Genomic DNA, 19,146 nt, shown 5'->3' with positions numbered 1-19,146 from the left:
TGCGGGACATTCGGATGTGGGGGCTGCGAGATCTCCGGAGTCGCCAGGCTCGTTCCTCGGGATTCTGAGGGGTAGGAGGTGGTCGGTGGTCTTGGAGAGGAAGGGGGATGTTCCCGAGCAGCCCCGGTTGATGGGTGGGCGACGGAGCGGGGTGGGCGATCGCCCCGGCAGTGCCCCCAGCCCTGGGCGTACCTGCACCTGCTCTCGGTGCCCCCCCCCCCATTCCCCGGTGCCCCCCCCACCTCCTGGTACCCCCCTATCCGCCGCTGCCCCCCTATTCCCCAGGGCCCCCCTCCTCCCGGTGCCCCGCATTCCCCGGTACCCCCCTATTCCCCAGTGCCCCCCTCCTCCCGGTGCCCCCCATCCTCCCGGTGCCGCTCCCCCCAGTCCAGCCTCTTCCGCCGCCGCCATCGAGCCCCGCCCGGCCATGCAGCGGGTGAGACCGGGGAGGTTCCGGGAGAGCTCGGGGGGCCCCCAGGGGGCCCCCGAGGTGCGGCGGCCCCGCTGTCCTGGCGAAGGGAGCGGTCCGGGGGTCCCTGGGGGGGCTCACGAGGGGGGGCGGCCCGGGGGTCCCGGAGGGGGCACATGGCGGGGGGCAGTCCCGGCTCCTCCGGTCGGGATATCCCGGCAGGGAGGGCGGGCACGGACAGCCCGGAGCGCGGCACCCGAGGGTCCCCACGGCCCGGGGGGTCCCCACTCATCTCGGGGGCCCCCAGAGCCCTGTGAGTCCCCATAACTCGAGGGGTCTCCAAAGCTCCTCCCGGGGGTCCCCAGAGCTCCAGGGGTCCCCAGAGCCGCTGGGGTCCTCACTACTGCACTCCTGGGGGTCCCCACAGCCCCGGGGAGCCCCCCAGCCTTGGGGGTCCCTGCTTTTCTCAGGAGACCTCACAGCCCTGGGGGTCACCCCAGCCCCCTGTGCTGATGGGGGGGCAGGAGCAGCCCCAGGACAGGACCCTTTGGAACCCGGGGGTGCTGCAGCCCCGGGGTGACCCCCTCGGGGTGGCCAGCGAGGGGTCGGTGCCACCAGTCCCCCTGAGCCCCCCGCTGTCTCCCCAGGGGGTGTCCCCCGAGGTGTCCTTCGAGGAAGTGGCCATTTACTTCTCCCCCGAGGAGTGGACGGAGCTCCAGCCCTGGCAGCGGGCGCTGTACCGAGAGGTCATGGCCGACAACTACGACCTGGTGGCCAGTCTGGGTGAGGGGCTGGGGGGCCACCGGGCTGGGGTGTCACAGGGTGGGGGTATCACGGGGAGGGGGGGGACGTGGAGCCGAGGGGAGCACAGAGATGGGGGTGGCACTGGGCTGGGGGCACGGCTGGAGGCTGAGGTGGGGGTCCAAAGGCCCAACTGGGGATCAGAGGCTCAGGTGGGGGTCTGAGGCTCAGGTGGGGGTCCATGGCCTTGGCCAGGGGTCCGGGGGCTTGGCTGGGATTGTGGAGGCTGAGCTGGGGTCCGCAGCCCGAGCCCCCTGGCAGACCCCAACCCACCATCTCTGTGCAGAGCAGGGCCCCAAGTGCATCCCAAGCTGGGAGGATTAAAGGCACCAGATCCCCGGCCCTGCTGCCCCCCATCCCACTGGCCCCACAGCCCCCACTGGCCCCACAGCCCCCACAGCCCCCACAGTCCCCAGTGCATCCCCCTGGCCTGGGGGCAGTGACAGTCTCCCAGTAACGCCCGCTGGACATTCTGGGAGGCACTGAGGGGTCTCTGTTCTGCACAGAGTCGGAGTCCAAGTTCCTCCACGTGAAGGAGGAGCCACCCGGGAAGGTCCCCTCTGCTGGGGGCGACAGCGGAGCTTCCGATGCCTCCAGCACGGGTGAGTGACCGGGGACACCCTGCAGGGCTGGGGGTCCCTGTGGCACGAGGGGCTGGCCCCGACCAGACTCCCTGTCTGACCCCCCCCGGACTGGTGGGGGTCTCCCTGCAGCCTCCCGGGTGTCCCAGGAGCGGGCGAGGGGCCGCAGTGACATCTTTTCCCAACAGGTGCCCTGGACGGTTCTGCCAGCGAGGCCGATGATGGGGAACTGGGGTTCGAGCCCCCGGCCCCGGGCCCGCCGTTCGTGTGCGGCACCTGCGGCAAATCCTTCCGGCACCGCCGCAACCTCCTCACGCACAAGAAGCTGCGGGGCGGGGTCCGCGCCCGGCACGGCTGCGACGAGTGCGGGCGCCCCTTCTGCGTGCGCGGGGACCTGCTGCGGCACCGCCGTGCCCAGTGCGGGCCGGCGCGGGGCCTCCCGTGCCCGCGGTGCCAGCAGCGCTTCTCGGACGCGGCGGGGCTGGGCCGGCACCTGGCGGGGCCGTGCGAGGAGTCCCCGTTCGTGTGCGAGCGCTGCGGGCGCGGCTTCGCGTGGCGGGAGAGCCTGAAGCTGCACGTGCGGGACCACCACCCCGCCGAGCGCCCCCACCCCTGCCCCGAGTGCGGCCGCGCCTTCCGCAACCGCGGCCACCTCCGGCTGCACCGCCGGGCACACGCCGGGCACCGGCCCTTCCCCTGCGCCCGCTGCGGCCGCGCCTTCGCCACCCGCGCCAACCTCTGCGCCCACCGCAGGCTGCGCCGCCGCTGCCGCCCCCCCGCGCAGCAGGAGGAGCCCCCCGGGCTGCGGAACGGGGACCCCCGGGGGGACGGGGACACCTCCGGGGACTGACATCCCCTCGGGGACCTGGACACCCGCGGGGATGGGAACGGGGATTCTCGTGGGGACGGGGACCCACTCGGGGACAGGGACACCCTCGGGGAGTGACATCCTCTCGGGGACCAGGACACCTGTGGGAATGGGAACAGGGACCCCCGTGGGGAGAGGGACCCCCTCGGGGTTGGGGACACCCTCGGGGAGTGACATCCCCTCAGGGACCTGGACACCCACAGGAAAAGGGACCCCCTCGAGGATGGGGACCCCCTCGGGGACAGGGACCCACTTGGGGACAGAGACCTCCTTATTGATGGGCACCCCTTTAAGGACAGGGACCCACTCGGGGACAGGGACCCCCTCGGAGGCCGAAACACCCTCAGGGGCAGGGACCCCCTCAAGGATGGGGACACCCTCAGGGGCAGGGACCCCCTCGAGGATGGGGACACCCTCAGGGGCAGGGACCCCCTCGAGGATGGGGACACCCTCAGGGGCAGGGACACCCTCAGGGCCAGTGGTGACCCAGTGGGTGACCAGCAGTGGCCACAGGATGGGGTTACCCCAGCGCTCCCACAGATGTGACCTCAGTGGTGCCACACCCCCTCCTGGACACCCCAGAGCTGTGAGCACTGGGGGGTCCCTGAAACCACCTGAGGGGCTTCTCCATGTCCCTCCAGGCCTCAGGAAATCCCTCTGGGATGTGTCTCCGTGTTCCCTTTGGATCCTGAAGTATTTTCATACCTTGGAAAATCCCTCTGGGATGTGTCTCCATGTTCCCTTTGGATCCTGAAGTATTTTCATACCTTGGAAAATCCCTCTGGGATGTGTCTCCATGTTCCCTTTGGATCCTGAAGTATTTTCATACCTTGGAAAATCCCTCTGGGATGTGTCTCCATGTTCCCTTTGGATCTTGAAGTATTTTCATACCTTGGAAAATCCCTCTGGGATGTGTCTCCATGTTCCCTTTGGATCTTGAAGTATCTTTGGACCCTGCAATGTCTCTGCAGGGCACTTCCCAGTTTTTCCAGACTTTTGAAAATTCCTCTGGGATGTTTCTCTATGTTCCCTGTGGGCACTGAAATACCTTTGGACATCAGAATGTCCTTCCAGGACCCTTCCCAGTCCTCCCAGTCCCACCAGAGCCTGGCCCCATGTCTGTATTGAGAGCCAGGAGATTATTTATTCTGGTTATTCTGTCATTTATTTATTCTTTTCTATTTTTCTATTTATTAAATTCTATTTAAATAATGACAGTTGTTTTTCTCCTTATTCCAGTTCCTCTCCTGTTCATTCCAGCTCCCACTGGACACCAGTGCTGGGACACGGCCAGAGCCCCTCAGTGTCCTGGGACAGCAGGAGCCACCACGTGTCCCCCCAGTGTCCCCCCCCAAATAAAGCCACCAAATTTGGGGGGTTAATGTAGAAATGGGTAAAAAATGCAAATGGGACTCTGGGGGGGGCACTCGGGGGGGGCACCCACATCCCTGGGGGCACCCTCAGCCCCAGCTGCTCCCAGTATGGCCCAGTTCACACGGATCAGCCCCCCAGCCATTCCAGGTACTGGAGTTTCCCTCTGTTCCCAGTAAGCTGGAGGCTGCCCGGTACTGGGAGCACTGGGAATGTCCCCCCAGGTGGATGTTACTGGGCGGGGGGACAGATGGTGACATTCCCACAGGAATGGGGACAGACCAGCCCCCACAATCCATCTGACCATGGAGCCAGGAGGGAGGATGGGAATGTGCTGGGGAAACTGGGACACCATGAAATCAGGGAACTGCTGAGGTGGGAAAACCCCTGGAGACCCCTGCCCATCCCCGAGGCCACCACTGCCCCATGTCCCCAAGTGCCACATCCCTCCCCACAGCTGTTAAACCCCCCAGGGCTGGGCAGCCCTTTTCAGCACGAATATTCCCAAAATATTCCCAAATACCCACCTCACTCCCCCTCTCCCAGTTCCTCCCCTCCAAGCCACTTGAGGCTGTTCCCAGCATTGCCAGCCCAGCGCTGGGAATGTCACCCTGTCACCTCCCTGCCACCCCCGGGTGTGACAACGCCACGGCCCCGGTGGCTTTTTTGGGATGTCCCAGTTCAACGTGCCGGGAGCACACGTGGAGAATCCTCCGGAATTCGGGTCGGGAGGACGGGACATGGAGGGGGAGGTGCTGGGCCACAAATCCTTTGTGCTCCAGAACTCAAATAACCAGGAAAAATCCCAATATTTACTCTGAGTTTTGCCTTTCGGGTGAAATCACGAGGCAAGGAGACGTTTTCCCAATTAAATTCCTGAAATCAGAGCAGGGCTGGGAGTGTGGAGGGGGGTTGGGATGCTGAGGGGTCCATCCTCCCCCTCCAACACCCTGAAGGATCCAAGTTTATGGGAATAAACCTCCTTAGTTCTCCATCTCTGGAATGAGCTCTGGCAGGAGGGGGGGTTGGGTGAGGCTCATCCCGGGATCTGCGGATCTTTTGGCCCCCAGAGGAACCTCGGGCTGCTCCAGGTGATGGGATTCCAGTCCGTGAAGGATATTTCCTCCCATTTTCCCACATCCTCAGGGCTCACACGGTGCCTCTGCCCCCACAGCAGCTTTCCCAAGGCAAATCCAGGTCCCAGACCCGCTGGCGTCCCAGGATACCAGAATTCCACTGGCCCAGGCCTGCTGACCCCTGTACAACCCTGCTCTGGGAGCAGAGGGATCTGATCCCCCGATCCTGGAACCATCCCAGGGGTGGGAAGGGCCTGACCCTCTCCCATGGATTGATCCAGACTCTGCTGGAACAGGGACAGACCTGGAATCCCTGCAGGACATCGGTGATGTCATCGAGCAGGGCAGCACAGCTGAAGGGTTTGGGAAACTGGAAAAAATGATCCAAATCCTGCTCAACGTGGGCTTTTCCATAAAATAAAGTACAGGGACCTGCAGGGGAGATCCAGTTTTTAGGAATGAAATGGCAGGATGGATGTGGTTATCCCAATGGATAATGGGATAGCAGTGACCTCCCCACAACCTGCCAAGGAAACACGAGGATTTGGGGTGCTGTGGGATTTGGGAGAAGGCACATCCCAGATTCCAGTCTGCTTGTCTGCCCTTTCCATGCAGGGATTGGGAAGAGCAATTCCCAGTGGACGCTCAGCAAGTTTTGGGGAATTCAAGCCTGAGATTTTCCATGCTGTCCCCTCGGGCCAGTCCAGGCTGGGGGAATGGCCCTTCCTCTGGCACAAAGCACCAGGACAGTCCGTGCTGGCCCCTGGGCTTTGGGAATCAGGGACACAGAGGATCCAAATCCCCCTGTTCCAACTGGAAAAGAGATCCTGGCAGCCTGTGCAGGGGTTGGAGCCACTTTGGAGGTGGCTGGAACTGAATCCCAGCTGCTCCTGGTTATCCCTGCTGGGCTGGATGTTCAGAGGGAGGGTCTCCATGGTCACACAAGCTTGGAGAGGAAACCCCAGTCATCATGGAAGTGCTCATGGAATGGCCAGAAGGCCAAGATTTTGGAATGTCACTGGGGGAGGTGACACGTACTGAAGAGGCTCCACTATGGCAAAAATTATCAGGAAGGGAGAAGAAATATCCCTTATTTCCTGGTGGATTCTGAGGCTGGTGGGAAAGAATGGGAGATGGGAAGCAGCTGGATGGAGCCCCCAGGACAAGTATGGAAATTCCTGAAGGAGCAGGTGAATGGAGTCACCTTGCAGAGGGGAAAGAGCTCACCTGGCCTTGGACATTCCTGAAGGAGAGAAATGGGCAGAACTTGATCCCTGCACTGACTCAGGGATGCTGGGAGTGCCCTGTGGGCACAGCAGAGGGATAACTGGGAGCACAGGGATAACTGGGAGCACAGGGATAACTGGGAGAACAGGGATTACTGGGAGCAGAGGGATTACTGGGAGCACAGGGATAACTGGGAGCACAGGGATTACTGGGAGCAGAGGGATAACTGGGAGCACAGGGATAACTGGGAGCACAGGGATAACTGGGAGCACAGGAGTAACTGAGAGCACAGGGATAACTGGGAGCACAGGGATAACTGGGAGCACAGGAGTAACTGAGAGCACAGGGATTACTGGGAGCACAGGAGTAACTGGGAGCACAGGAGTAACTGGGAGCACAGGGATAACTGGGAGCAGAGGGATAACTGGGAGCACAGGGATAACTGGGAGCACAGGGATAACTGGGAGCACAGGAGTAACTGGGAGCACAGGGATAACTGGGAGCACAGGAGTAACTGGGAGCAGAGGGATAACTGGGAGCACAGGGATAACTGGGAGCACAGGAGTAACTGAGAGCACAGGGATAACTGGGAGCACAGGGATAACTGGGAGCACAGGAGTAACTGAGAGCACAGGGATAACTGGGAGCACAGGGATAACTGGGAGCACAGGAGTAACTGAGAGCACAGGGATAACTGGGAGCACAGGAGTAACTGGGGGCACAGGAGTAACTGGGAGCACAAGGATAACTGGGAGCACAGGAGTAACTGGGAGCACAAGGATAACTGGGAGCACAGGGATAACTGGGAGCAGAGGGATAACTGGGAGCACAGGAGTAACTGGGAGCACAGGAGTAACTGAGAGCACAGGAGTAACTGGGAGCACAAGGATAACTGGGAGCAGAGGGATAACTGGGAGCAGAGGGATAACTGGGAGCAGAGGGATAACTGAGAGCACAGGGATAACTGGGAGCACAGGGATTACTGGGAGCACAGGGATAACTGGGAGCACAGGAGTAACTGGGAGCACAGGGATAAAGCCCCCTGGGCTGGCCCATGGGGGGAAGGTGTCACTGCCCAGGAGGAGACCCCGGTGTGGAGGTCACGGAGGGGTGACCCTTGTACTGGGAGCTGGGACTGGGAGGAATGCCGGGACAACCAGCAGGATCAGCTGGGGCTGGAGTGGATCGGATGGGCTTGGACAGGAATCCACAAAGGGGGATTATTCCTGGCTCCAGGGGCTCGAGAACCCTTGGGACATCAGGGAAGAGAAGGAACACACGGGTGGGCTCATGAGGGGGGGGCTGAACCGTGGACACCATTGCCCTGATCCCCAATGGGTGGGAAATGCTGCTGGAATTCCACAATCCAAGGGCTGAAACCTCTCTGGGTGAATGAAAACCTGGGAAGGCCTGGAATATTTCCTGTGCCCCAATCCCCCAGCCCTGGGATATTTCCTGTGCCCCAATCCCCCAGCCCTGGGATATTTCCTGTGCCCCAATCCCCCAGCCCTGGAATATTTACTGGGATATTTCCTGTGCCACAATTCCCCAACCCTGGAATATTTACTGGGATATTTCCTGTGCCACAATTCCCCAACCCTGGGATATTTCCTGGGATATTTCCTGTGCCACAATCCCCCAACCCTGGAATATTTCCTGGGATATTTCCTGTGCCACAATTCCCCAACCCTGGGATATTTCCTGGGATATTTCCTGTGCCACAATTCCCCAACCCTGGGATATTTCCTGGGATATTTCCTGTGCCACAATTCCCCAACCCTGGAATATTTCCTGGGATATTTCCTGTGCCACAATCCCCCAACCCTGGGATATTTCCTGGGATATTTCCTGTGCCACAATCCCCCAACCCCTCCCTGACTAAAGCCAAGGTGTTCCTGAGGGTGGGAACCGCCCTGGGATGGCTGGAGACATTCCCTGTGTCCCACCCCGGCTGGAATTGCAGCCCCTGGGGTGTCACGGAGCTCCAGGAGGAACTGGAGCAGCCCTTGGAATTTATTTCCCAAACAACCTCCCGGGCTCTGGGGCCTCAGAGGGGGAGCCGAGTGGGGGTCCCTCCCCTGGCCCGGGGAGATGCCCAGGGATGGAGGGAATGTCGGGGATGGCAGAGGAGGGACCACAGCCCTTGGGATGCACATCCAGCAGAGGCCACGTTGGAGCCCCGGGAAAACAGGCTGGGGAATGTTAAAGCTGCTCATCCCATTTTGGGGCTTTTAAAGTCACATTTCCCAGGGCTTTTTTATTTTTGCTTTTTTTTTTTTCCCCCTCTATAAACCTCCTTTTCCCCCTTTTTTTTTTAAACTTTTAAAGCCACTTATCCCAATTAGAGGCTTCTTAAATCACCTCTCCTGTTTCCTGGGCTTTTAAAATTACTTATCCCCTGCTTCTGGTTTGTCTTTTTTTTTTGGTTTAGGGTTTTTTGTGGGTTTTTTTGTGGTTTTTTTTGTTTGGTTTGGGTTTTTTTGTTTGTTTGTTTTTTTGTTTTTGTTTTTTTTTTTCGTTTGTTTGTTTTTTGTTGTTGTTGTTGTTTTGTTTTGTTTTATTTTTTCTTTTCAACCCACTTCTCCTGGTCCTTTTTTTGGTCTCCAAAACTGCCCATCCCACTTTCCAGGACTCTTAAAACCAACCACTTGTCCCATTTGGGAACTTTCACAACAATTATCCCATTCCTTTGGGGCTTTCAAAGTTATTTATCCTGGGGGGGAATTTTGGCTTTTAAAACAACTCTTCCCTTTTATTTATTTTTGGTTGGCTTTGGAAAACAATGACCCCAAATTTGAGGGCCTTTCCAAGCCACTTATTCCCATTTCTGAGGCTTTTAAAATTATTTATCCTTGGAGAGTTTTATTTTTTTAAACCACTCGTCTCTTTCGGGGCGGGGGAAGGAGGGGAAGGTTTGTTTGTCTTTTAAAACCACTTATCCCATTTTTGGAACATTTGGAACCATTATCCTTTTTTTCCCAACCTCTTGTCCAGGCCTGGGGCCCTTTCCAGCCAATTATCCCATTTTGAAGGGCATTAAAACCATTTATCCCTTTTTTTTTTCCTGTTGTTTTGTGTTTATTTTCTGTTTTGTTTTTCTGCCCCTTTTTCCCTTTTTTTCCCTTTAAAATCCCTTTTCCCTGTTTTTGGGACTTTTAATTTTTTTTGCTTTTAAAATGACTCATTCTGGGTTTTTTGGCCTTTAAAACAAATTTTCCCTTTTCTTTTTTCCTTTTTTTTTTTTTTCCTTGGCTCATGTCCCAGTTTTGGGGGATTTTAAAGCAACTTATTCCAGGGATTATTTTTTCTGATTTAAAATCTCCCTTGTCCCATTTTTTTTAACTTTCAAACCCACTTTATCCCATTTAGAGGCTCCCAAATCCACTTCTGCTGTTTCCTGGGATTTCACAGTGATTTATTCCCAGGAATTTTTTGCTTTAAATCACTTGCCCCATTTTGGGGAGATTTTTAAACCCCTTGTCCCTTTTTTTTTTTTTGCTTTTAAATTAATTTACCATTTTTTCTTTTTTTTATTTTTATTTTTCCTTTTTGCTTTTAAAACAACTTATCCCAATTTGGGGGAATTATTTTTTAAATTTATCTGCATTTTTGTGGCTTTAAAACCATTTATTCCATTTTTTTTAATTTTAAAAATTATTTATCCCTTTGATTTTGGAGTTTAAAACTGACTCATCATGGGGGGGTTTTTTTGGCTTTTAAAATCATTTATTTCCATTTTTGGAGACTCTTGAAACCCCTTATCCCTTTTTTTGAGCCCAATTTCCGGAACTTTTAAGGCCATTTATCCTTTTTATAAAAAACCCAAAGCACTTGTCCCATTTTTGGGGCTTTTAAAGCTGCTCATCACATTTTAGAGCAGAACCAAACCCACCAATACCCATTTTTTGGCTTTTTAAATGATTTATCCTGTTCTTTTTGGCCTTAAAAGCAAATTATCTCCCCACCTTGTTTTTGGTTTTGTGGTTTTGTTCCTTTTTTTTTTTTTAATTTTGACTGTTGGGGATTTTTTTTTGTTTGGTTTTTTTGGTTTTTTTTTGGTTTTTTTTTGTGTTTTTTTTTGTTTGGTTTTTTTTATTATTTTGGGGATTTTTTGATTTTTTTTTTTTTATTTTCAGATTTGGTTTTTTTCTGTTTTTTTTTTTTTTGTTCTGTTTATTTATTGTTTTTTTCCTCTTAAACCACATCCAAATTTGGGGAGTTTTTAAAATGTCTTGGCCCAGGTGTTGCTTTTTTCTTCTTTTAAAACCATTTCTCCCATTTTTGGGGCTTTCAAAACCAACAATCCTTTTCTTTTTGACTTACAAATTATTTATCCCATTTTGTTTGGCTTTAAAACCACTTATGGTGATTTTTTGGGTTTTACTAAAACCACTTATCTCTTTTTGTTCTTTAAAAATCTCTTGTCCCTTTTATTTTAATTTTAAAGTTTTGATTTGCTTTTTTCTTTTTTCTTTTATTTTTTCTTTTAAAACCACCAATCCCGGGGGTTTTTTTTTTTTTTGCTTTAAAAATGAATTATCCTGGTGGGACTTTTTGGGGTTTTTTGTTTGTTTTTTTGGGGGTTTTGTGTGTTTTGTTCTGCTTTGCCTTTTTTGCTTTTAAACCAAATTAACCCATTTTTGGGAGGATTTGAAAATTATAAATATTGGGGTTTTTTTTTTTCCTTTTAAAATTCCTTGTCACATTTTTAGGGCTTTAAAACCCAATTATATTTTTTCCCCTTTAAATCCACTTTTCCTGTTTCTTTTCTTTTCTTTTTTTTTTTATGGCTTTTAAAACTGATAATCTCTTTTTTTTATTTTAAAATGGGCCATCCAATTTTTGGGGGGATTACAAATAACCCACTCCCCCTTTTTTGTCTTTTAAAATGACCCGTCCCTTTGCTTGGTTTGTTTTGTTCTTTACACAGTTTATATTTATTTATTTGGGTTTTATTTCTCTTAAAACAATTTGCTCCATTTTTTCAATTCTTTTTTGCTTTAAAATGAATCGTCCATTTTTTTTCCCCCTTTAAAATGTTTTGTTTTGGGTTTTTTTGCTTTTAAAACGATTTATCCTTTTTTTGTTTTGCTTTCAGAAGCCTTTTGAAACCACATACCCCCATTTCTGAGGCTTTTAATGTTTTTGGCCATTAAAATGACTTTTCCTGGGAGTTTTTTTTTTAAAACAATTTATGCCGGATTTTTTATCCCCCTTTTCTTTTTCTTCTTTTTTTTTTTTTTTGTTCTTTTGGCTTTTAAAGCCACTTATCTTGATTTTGGGGACTATTAAGACTGTTCTTAACATTTCTTTGCAGCCTCACTTATTTTATTTTATTTTATTTTATTTTATTTTATTTTATTTTATTATTTTATTATTTTATTTTACTATTTTATCTTAATTTATTATTTATTTTATTATTTATTTATTATTTATTTTATTTTATTATTTTGATTAATTTAATTTAATTTAATTATTTTATTAATTTTTAATTTTATTTTATTATTTTATATTTTATTTTATATTTTATTTTATTTTATTATTTTATTATTTTATTTTATTTTATTATTTTATCTTATTTTATTTTATTTTATTTTACTTTATTTTACTTTATTTTATTTTATTTTATATTTTATTTTATTTTATATTTTATTTTATTATTTTACTTTATTTTATCTTTTTTTATTATTTTGATTAATTTAATTTAATTTAATTTTTAATTATTTTATTTTTTATGTTATTTTATTTTATTTTATTATTTTATTTTATTTTATTATTTTATTATTTATTTTATTTTATCTTATTTTATTTTATTTTACTTTATTTTACTTTATTTTATTTTATTTTATATTTTATTTTATTTTTTATTTTATATTTTATTTTATTATTTTATTTTATTATTTTATATTATTTTATCTTATTTTATTTTATTATTTTGATTAATTTAATTTAATTTAATTTAATTATTTTATTATTTTATTTTAATGCTATTTTATTTTATTTTATTATTTTATATTTTTTATTAATTTATTATTTATTTTATTTTATTTTATTTTATTTTATTTTATTTTATTTTATTTTATTTTATTTTATTTTATTTTATTTTATTTTATTTTTTAGCTTCTATACCCGATCCTGTTCTTTGTGGCTTTTCAAACCACTCATCTCATTTTTAGGGCTTTTAAAACCTCTTATCCCATTTTTTAACTTTTAAAATTACTTTTCCTGAAGTGGTTTTTTTATGGGATGTAAAATTATTTATCACAACCTCGGAGGGGCTTTTAAAGCCACTTATCCAACTAAAATTACTTATCCTGGTTTGGGTTTTTTTTGCTTTTAAAACCTCTGATTCCACTTTTAAACATCGTATCCCATTTTTGGGGCTTTTAACGGGATTTTTCCAGTGGGTTTCTGGCCTTTTAAAACACTTTCCCCTTTCTGGAGTTTTAAATCCACTTATCTCGAATTTTTGGGTTGTTACAAACCCCTTACCTCGTTTTGGGGCCTTTTGGGGAAAAGTGTCCCTTTTTTTATCCTTTAAATCCACTCAGAGCTGTTTTGTGCGGGGGGGCGGGGGCGTGGCCATGCGAGGGGCGTGGTCGTGCGAGGGGCGTGGTCATGCGGGGGGCATGGCCAGGTGAGGGGCGTGGCCATGCGAGGGGCGTGGTCATGCGGGGGGCGTGGTCATACAAGGGGCGTGACCACACGAGGGGCGTGGCCATGCAGGGGCGTGGCCATGCGGGGGCGTGGCCACGCGAGGGGCGTGGCCATGCGAGGGGCGTGGTCGGGGTGCGTTGCCATGGGGACGGGATGCAGCCGTGGGGAGGGGGCGGTATCAAAGCCCCTTTTCCATGCGGATTTTGGGACTCGGGGCCTCGTTTCCATGGGAATGGGCGGGTCAGGGACGCGTTTCCATGGAGACGGGATGCAGCCCTGGGGTGGGAGACTCAAGGACCCTTTTCCACGGGTGTTTTTGGAGGGGGATGCCAAACGCCCCTCAAGGCCCCCCCGGCAGGTCCGGGAGCGCACGGACTCCCACGGGATATTCCCGGCTCTTATCTCTCCTCATCCCTGGAATTTGATCCGTCGGAGCCCCCGCAGCGCGGGGAGGGGGCAACGACCGGGCGGTAGCGAAGCGTCGGTGACCCCCCGGCGATCATTAACTCGAGGGGGTCCCGGGGGGGGCCCTCCCTGCCCCTCCCGTGGATGCGGCGGAGACAGCGCAGGTACCGGGGGGGGTGTGAGGGGCGCAGCCCCCCGGGGTGGGAAATGGGGGTCCTGCCGGGGGCCTTGAACCAGGGGAGCTCGGGAAGGGGCGGCCCGTGCTGGGGGGCGGGAGGGGGCGGATTCTGGGGGCGGTGACCGCTTGGGAGGGCGGGAGGGGGGGTCAATGCCCCTGGGGGGCGGGGAGGGGGTCACTGCCCCCAGGACCGGGCACAGACCGGCAGCCGCTGCACTGAGGGGTCGGCGGAGCCCGGGCAGGTGAGTGGGGGAGCTGGGGGGACTCCTTGGAGACACTGGGGGGGGTCTCACCTTGCCCACCCCAGTGGGAGCTCAGCACTCGGCTGATGTTCAACAGCCACCCTGGGAGGGGTGCAGAGCCCCCCAGTCCCGGGCTGAGGGGGTTTTGGGGGGCCCAGGGGGCTCAGGAGGAGTAGGGCTCACCCCATGGTGGCCCCAGTTTTCCTGGAGATCATCTCATGGTGCCTCCATTTTGTCTTGGGTCACCCCACAGTGCCCCCCAGTTTCACTGGGAACATCCCATGGTACCCCTGGTTTCATTGGGGTCACCTCAGGTGTCCCTGATTTTCCTGGGGGTCACCCTGTGGTGTCCCCAGTTTTGCAGGGGGGTCACCCTGTGGTGTCCCCAGTTTTCCTGGTAGTCACCACATGATGTTCCCAGTTTTCCTGGTGGTCACACCGTGTTCCCCTGATTTTCCTGGGGGTCATCCCGTGGTTCCCTCAGTTGTGCCAGGGGGAAAGCTTGACTGTCCCCCATTCCCTCCCCAGTGCTGACCCCGCTCTCCCCGTGTCCCCCAGGATGTGGCTGCTGGGGGTCCCCTGGGCGCTGGCCCTGCTGGTCACCGTGGCTGCCCCCGACCCCTCGACGCCCCCCCTGGACCCGGCGTCCATCTTCGCCGACCTGTCCCCGGCGGAGCTCCGGGCCGTGCGGACCTTCCTGATGGAGCGGCAGGAGCTGGGCCTGGCCCCGAGCCGGGGGGGGCCCCTGGCCAAGAACTCGCTGTTCCTGGTGGAGCTGCTGCCGCCGCCGAAGCGCGTGGCCCTGCGGTTCCTGGCACACGGCGGGCGGCGCCCGCGGCGCGAGGCTCGAGCCATCGTGTTCTTCGGGGCGCAGGCAGAGCCCAACATCACCGAGCTGGCCGTGGGGCCCCTGCCCCGGCCCAGCTCGTACCGGGTGCTGGGGCGCAAGGGCGGCCGTGCCGTGCCCTTCTGGGCGCGGCCCATGACCCAGCTGGAGTACAAGCTGCTGTACGAGGCGCTGGCGGGCGCGGTGGCCCCGCTGGAGCCGCTGCTGCGCGAGGCCACCGGCTTCGGCTTCCAGAACTGCTCCGGGCGCTGCCTCACCTTCTCCGACATCGCCCCGCGCGGGCTGGGCCCCGGCGAGCGCCGCACCTGGCTGGTCATCCAGCGCTTCGTCGAGGGCTACTTCCTGCACCCCGTGGGGCTGGAGGTGCTGCTGGACCACCGGGACCCCGACCCGCGGCGCTGGGCCGTGCGGCAGCTCTGGTACAACGGGCGCTACTTCGGCAGCGTGCGGGAGCTGGCCGAGCTGCACGCGCGGGGGGCGCTGCCCCTGGCCCGCCTGCCCGAGCCCCCCGCCCGCCACCTCTTCTCCAGCTACGAGCCCCGCGGGCGCTTCTTCACCGGCACGCCCAGCGAGGTGCACGGCGCCAAGGTGTGCGAGCCGCAGGGCCGGCGCTACCGCCTGCGCGGCAACCGGCTGGAGTACGGCGGCTGGAGCCTGGCCTTCCGCCTCCGCTCCTCCGCCGGCCTCCAGCTCTTCGACGTGCGCTTCGGCGGCGAGCGCGTGGCCTACGAGCTGAGCGTGCAGGAGGCCATCGCCTTCTACGGCGGCCACTCGCCCGCCGCCATGCAGACCAAGTACATGGACGCCGGCTGGGCCATGGGCGCCTCCAGCTACGAGCTGGCGCGCGGCGTGGACTGCCCCGAGACCGCCACCTTCCTGGACGCCCACCACCTCCTGGACGCCGACGGCCCCGTGCGCTTCGCCCACGCCCTCTGCGTCTTCGAGCTGCCCACGGGGGTCCCCCTGCGCCGCCACTTCGACAACGACTTCCAGGGCGGCTTCAACTTCTACGCGGGGCTGGAGGGGCGGGCGCTGGTGCTCAGGACCACCTCCACCGTCTACAACTACGACTACATCTGGGACTTCCTGCTCTATCCCAACGGCGTCCTGGAGGCCAAGGTCCACGCCACCGGATACATCCACGCCACCTTCTACACGCCGCAGGGCCGGCGCTACGGCAGCCGAGTGCACAGCCACCTCCTGGGCAACCTCCACACCCACCTGGTGCACTACAAGGTGGACCTGGATGTTGCAGGTGAAGGGTCCTGGCAGCTCCCAACACCCTCCGGCCATGGGGAGGGTGCTGGGAGGTGGGGCTGGACCCATGTTGGTCTCCAGGGCCAGAGGGCCTTGTCCCTGAGGGGGATGGTACCACCTGGGCATCCCCTGGATGCTCTGGTGATGACACCCTCTCAATGGTGGCATCCCTGTGGGGTCCCACCCCGCTGTAGTGACGTCTCTGCAGTGTCCCAGTTTTCCATGGTGGTGGCATCTCCTGGAGTCCCAACCCTCCGTGGTGATGGAGTCTCTGGAGGGTGCCCCCCTCTATGGTGGTGGCATCTCCCTGGTTTCCAAGTGCTCCATAGTGGCATCCCCACTGGATCCTACCCCTCCATGGTGGAGGCATCTCCACGGGGTTCCAGTCCTCCATGGTGGTGATATCTCAGCCCTCCATGGTGGCACCTCCATGGGGTCCCAGTTCATATCCATGGTGATATCCCCACCGCATCCCACCCCTCCATGTAGCACCTCCGTGGGCTCCCACTCCTGCACAGTGACACCTCTACGAGGTCCCATCCCCACACCGGGGGGTCTGCGCCGCTGTGCCCCCCCCACTGACACCCCCCTCCCCGCAGGCACCGGGAACAGCTTCGAGACGATGGACATTCGCTTTGAGAACATCTCGAACCCCTGGAGCGCGGGGGCCCGTGTGGTGCAGCCGTGGCTGCACCGGGAGCCGCGGCGCCGGGAGCGCGAGGCGGCGCTGCCGCTGGGCCGGGCCCCGCCGCGGTACCTGCTCTTCACCAACCCGCGCCGGCGCAACCGCTGGGGCCACCGCCGCACCTACCGCCTGCAGCTCAGCTCCCACGCCGGGCCCGTGCTGCCCCGCGGCTGGCGCGAGGAGCGCGGCGTCACCTGGGCCAGGTGGGCTGGGCACGCCCCAGCGCGGGGACGTGGCTGCCTGGTGGGCTCTGCCATTGTCGGCTCTGAGCTGAGCCACCGGTGTCACCCAGAGCCGTGGGCGTGGTGCCCTTCCCCTGGTCATACCTTCCTCTGGTGGCACTTCAGCTTGGTGACACGTACCCTTAGTGGCACCTACCCCTTGGTGACACCTTCCCCTGGCGTCACCTGCCCTTGATGGCACCATCCCCTGGTGGCACCTTTCCTTGGTGGCACTTGCCCTTGGTGACACCTTCCCCCTGGTGGCACCGTCCCCTGGGGCACCTTCCCATCCCCCCTGGAGCTGGAGAGCCCCCTGAGTCCTTGGGACCCCAGGAACCCCCAGACCTGGGAACACCTCCGGAGCTGGGGAGACCCCCTGTGAGCTGAGAAACCCCCTGGAGCTGTGGAGACCCCGAGGTTGGGGAGCTCCCTGAGAGCTGGGAAGCCAACACGGAGCTGGAGAACTACATGGGAGTTTGGGAGACCCCAGAACCCCACAGAGCTCGGGGTGCCCTTGGAGATGGGATTCCTTGGAAGATGGGGACCACCAGAAGCTGAGGAACATCTGGGAGCTGAAGAGTCCCGGGGAGTTGGGAAAACTCCTGGAAGTGGGGCGACCTATGGACCCCCAGGGCTGGGGAACCCCCAGAACTGGGAAGTCCCCAGGACCTGGGGAGCCCTCCTGGTGTTGGGGCCACCCTGGGAGCCGGGGAACCCGCCAGGAGCAGGGAAGCACCCAAAGCCAGGGACCCCCACTGTGAATGGGCAGGGGGTGGCACAGCCCCAGGCAGGAGTGGGAGAGGGACCCCCCCGGCCCGTCCCCTGCAACATGGGTGGGCAGGGCCCCCGGACTGACCCCGCCCCCTCACCTGTCCCAGGTACCACCTGGCCGTGACGAGACGCCACGAGAACGAGCCGAGCAGCAGCAGCATCTACACCCAGAACAACCCCTGGGACCCCCCGGTCACCTTCGAGAGCTTCATCCGTGACAACGAGACCATCGAGGACCAGGTGACACAGGGACACCAGGGGACACAGGGCTGGGGGTGGCTGAGGGGCACAGGGCGGGGGCTCAGCTTTGGAGGCTCCCCAGGTCCAGGGGGGTTTCCCAGCTCCAAGGGGCTGCCCAGCTCCAGGGCTTTCCCCACTCCCTCAGGGTTCCCCAGCTCCTGAAGGGCTTCCCAGGTTCCAGGGTCTTCCCCATCCCAAGGGGTTCTGCAGCTCTGGGAGGTCTCCCAAGCTCCCATTGGTTTCCCAAGCTCCAGAGGGTCTCCCCAGCTCCAGGGTTTTCCCCATTCCCAAGGGGTTCTGCAGCTCTGGGGTGTCCCCCCACTTCCCACTGGTCTCCCCAGTTTCAGGGTCTCCCCAGCTCCCACAGGGGGATCCATGGGGTGCCACAGGCCACGCTGACACCACTGCATCCCCCAGGACTTGGTGGCCTGGGTGACCGTGGGCTTCTTGCACGTCCCCCACTCTGAGGATGTCCCCAATACGGCCACCCCTGGCAATGCCGTTGGCTTCTTCCTGCGCCCCTTCAACTTCTTCGACGAGGACCCGTCGGTGGCCTCGCGTGCCACCGTCATCGTGCGCCCGCTGGACCCCCCGACCTGCTCCCGCCTGGAGATCCAGCGCTGGACACCCCCCAGCCCCGGCCCCTGTGTCCACCCCGAGCCCTTCACCTACAACGGCACCTACCGCCAGGTGTGACCCCGGGGACACGGGGACACCAGCTGTGGGACGGGCCACGTGCTCATGCCAGGCTCAGTAAAGTTGATGCCACCTCTGAGCCCAGCACTGGCACCACGGGGACACCAGTGCCACCGGGACACTGGGGTGTGGGATGTGTCACGCCATGTCACACGGTGCCATGTGTCACCCCCTCACAGGGCGCCACAGTAACATGTCACACAGCTGTCACTTGGTGCCACATGCGACATGCTGGGCTCAGTAAAGGTGATGGCACCTCATCTGACCCCAGTACCGGCACTGGCACCGTGTGGGACACCCGTGCCACCAGGACACCATGGCATGGGATGTGTCACACAGTGCCACACAGTGCCATGTGCCATCTGTTGTGCTCAGTAAAGGTGATGTCACCCCCTCCCCCACCATGAGGGACATGTCACACACTGCCACTGCGACACGACAGCATGGGACATGTCACACAGGGCCACATGCCCTGCTCAGTAAAGGCGATGTCACCTCCTCTGTCCTGTCTCTGCCACTACCCTGACCTGCCTGCCCCGGGCTCTCACAATGTTTAATCACAGCGATGTTCGAGGCCATCGTCCCTCCCCGCCCACCCAGAGTCCTGTCCCCTC

General features: G+C 55.8%; 2 protein-coding genes across 6 annotated transcripts; both read left to right on the top strand.

The window, feature by feature from the left end:
* The first annotated feature begins 414 nt into the window (after window positions 1-414).
* On the top strand, window positions 415-3,865 carry LOC139674195 (zinc finger protein 764-like). Of its 2 annotated transcripts, XM_071560380.1 has the most exons (4): window positions 415-436; window positions 1,057-1,192; window positions 1,717-1,812; window positions 1,980-3,865. In XM_071560380.1, the coding sequence occupies exons 1-4, from the start codon at window positions 428-430 to the stop codon at window positions 2,639-2,641; spliced, it is 903 nt and encodes a 300-aa protein (XP_071416481.1). In that variant the 5' UTR covers window positions 415-427; the 3' UTR covers window positions 2,642-3,865. The 2 variants fall into 2 exon arrangements, with proteins under 2 accessions (XP_071416481.1, XP_071416480.1); XM_071560379.1 differs by lacking the exon at window positions 415-436 and having other exon boundaries at window positions 605-1,192.
* A 9,426-nt stretch (window positions 3,866-13,291) lies between these two features.
* On the top strand, window positions 13,292-19,033 carry AOC1 (amine oxidase copper containing 1). Of its 4 annotated transcripts, none has more exons than XM_071560339.1 (5): window positions 13,292-13,559; window positions 14,374-15,917; window positions 16,519-16,807; window positions 17,704-17,836; window positions 18,254-19,033. In XM_071560339.1, the coding sequence occupies exons 1-5, from the start codon at window positions 13,540-13,542 to the stop codon at window positions 18,530-18,532; spliced, it is 2,265 nt and encodes a 754-aa protein (XP_071416440.1). In that variant the 5' UTR covers window positions 13,292-13,539; the 3' UTR covers window positions 18,533-19,033. The 4 variants fall into 4 exon arrangements, with proteins under 4 accessions (XP_071416440.1, XP_071416439.1, XP_071416441.1 ...); XM_071560338.1 differs by having other exon boundaries at window positions 14,344-15,917; XM_071560340.1 differs by lacking the exon at window positions 13,292-13,559 and adding an exon at window positions 13,747-13,815.
* The last annotated feature ends 113 nt before the right edge of the window (window positions 19,034-19,146 follow it).

The sequence above is a fragment of the Pithys albifrons genome, chromosome 7 (assembly GCF_047495875.1).
Source record: "Pithys albifrons albifrons isolate INPA30051 chromosome 7, PitAlb_v1, whole genome shotgun sequence".
Lineage (NCBI taxonomy): Eukaryota > Metazoa > Chordata > Aves > Passeriformes > Thamnophilidae > Pithys > Pithys albifrons.
This window is presented reverse-complemented; position numbering and strand designations above follow the sequence as displayed.

Excerpts from the sequence above, each read along its gene's own strand:
- LOC139674195 (XM_071560379.1), top strand. The coding sequence starts at position 922 with ATGGGGGGGCAGGAGCAGCCCCAGGACAGGACCCTTTGGAACCCGGGG. Across the intron at positions 1,193-1,716 it reads CGACCTGGTGGCCAGTCTGG|AGTCGGAGTCCAAGTTCCTC; the intron begins GTGAGGGGCTGG and ends TGTTCTGCACAG. Across the intron at positions 1,813-1,979 it reads TTCCGATGCCTCCAGCACGG|GTGCCCTGGACGGTTCTGCC; the intron begins GTGAGTGACCGG and ends TTTTCCCAACAG.
- AOC1 (XM_071560338.1), top strand. The coding sequence starts at position 13,540 with ATGCGGCGGAGACAGCGCAG. Across the intron at positions 16,808-17,703 it reads CGCGGCGTCACCTGGGCCAG|GTACCACCTGGCCGTGACGA; the intron begins GTGGGCTGGGCA and ends CACCTGTCCCAG. Across the intron at positions 17,837-18,253 it reads ACGAGACCATCGAGGACCAG|GACTTGGTGGCCTGGGTGAC; the intron begins GTGACACAGGGA and ends TGCATCCCCCAG.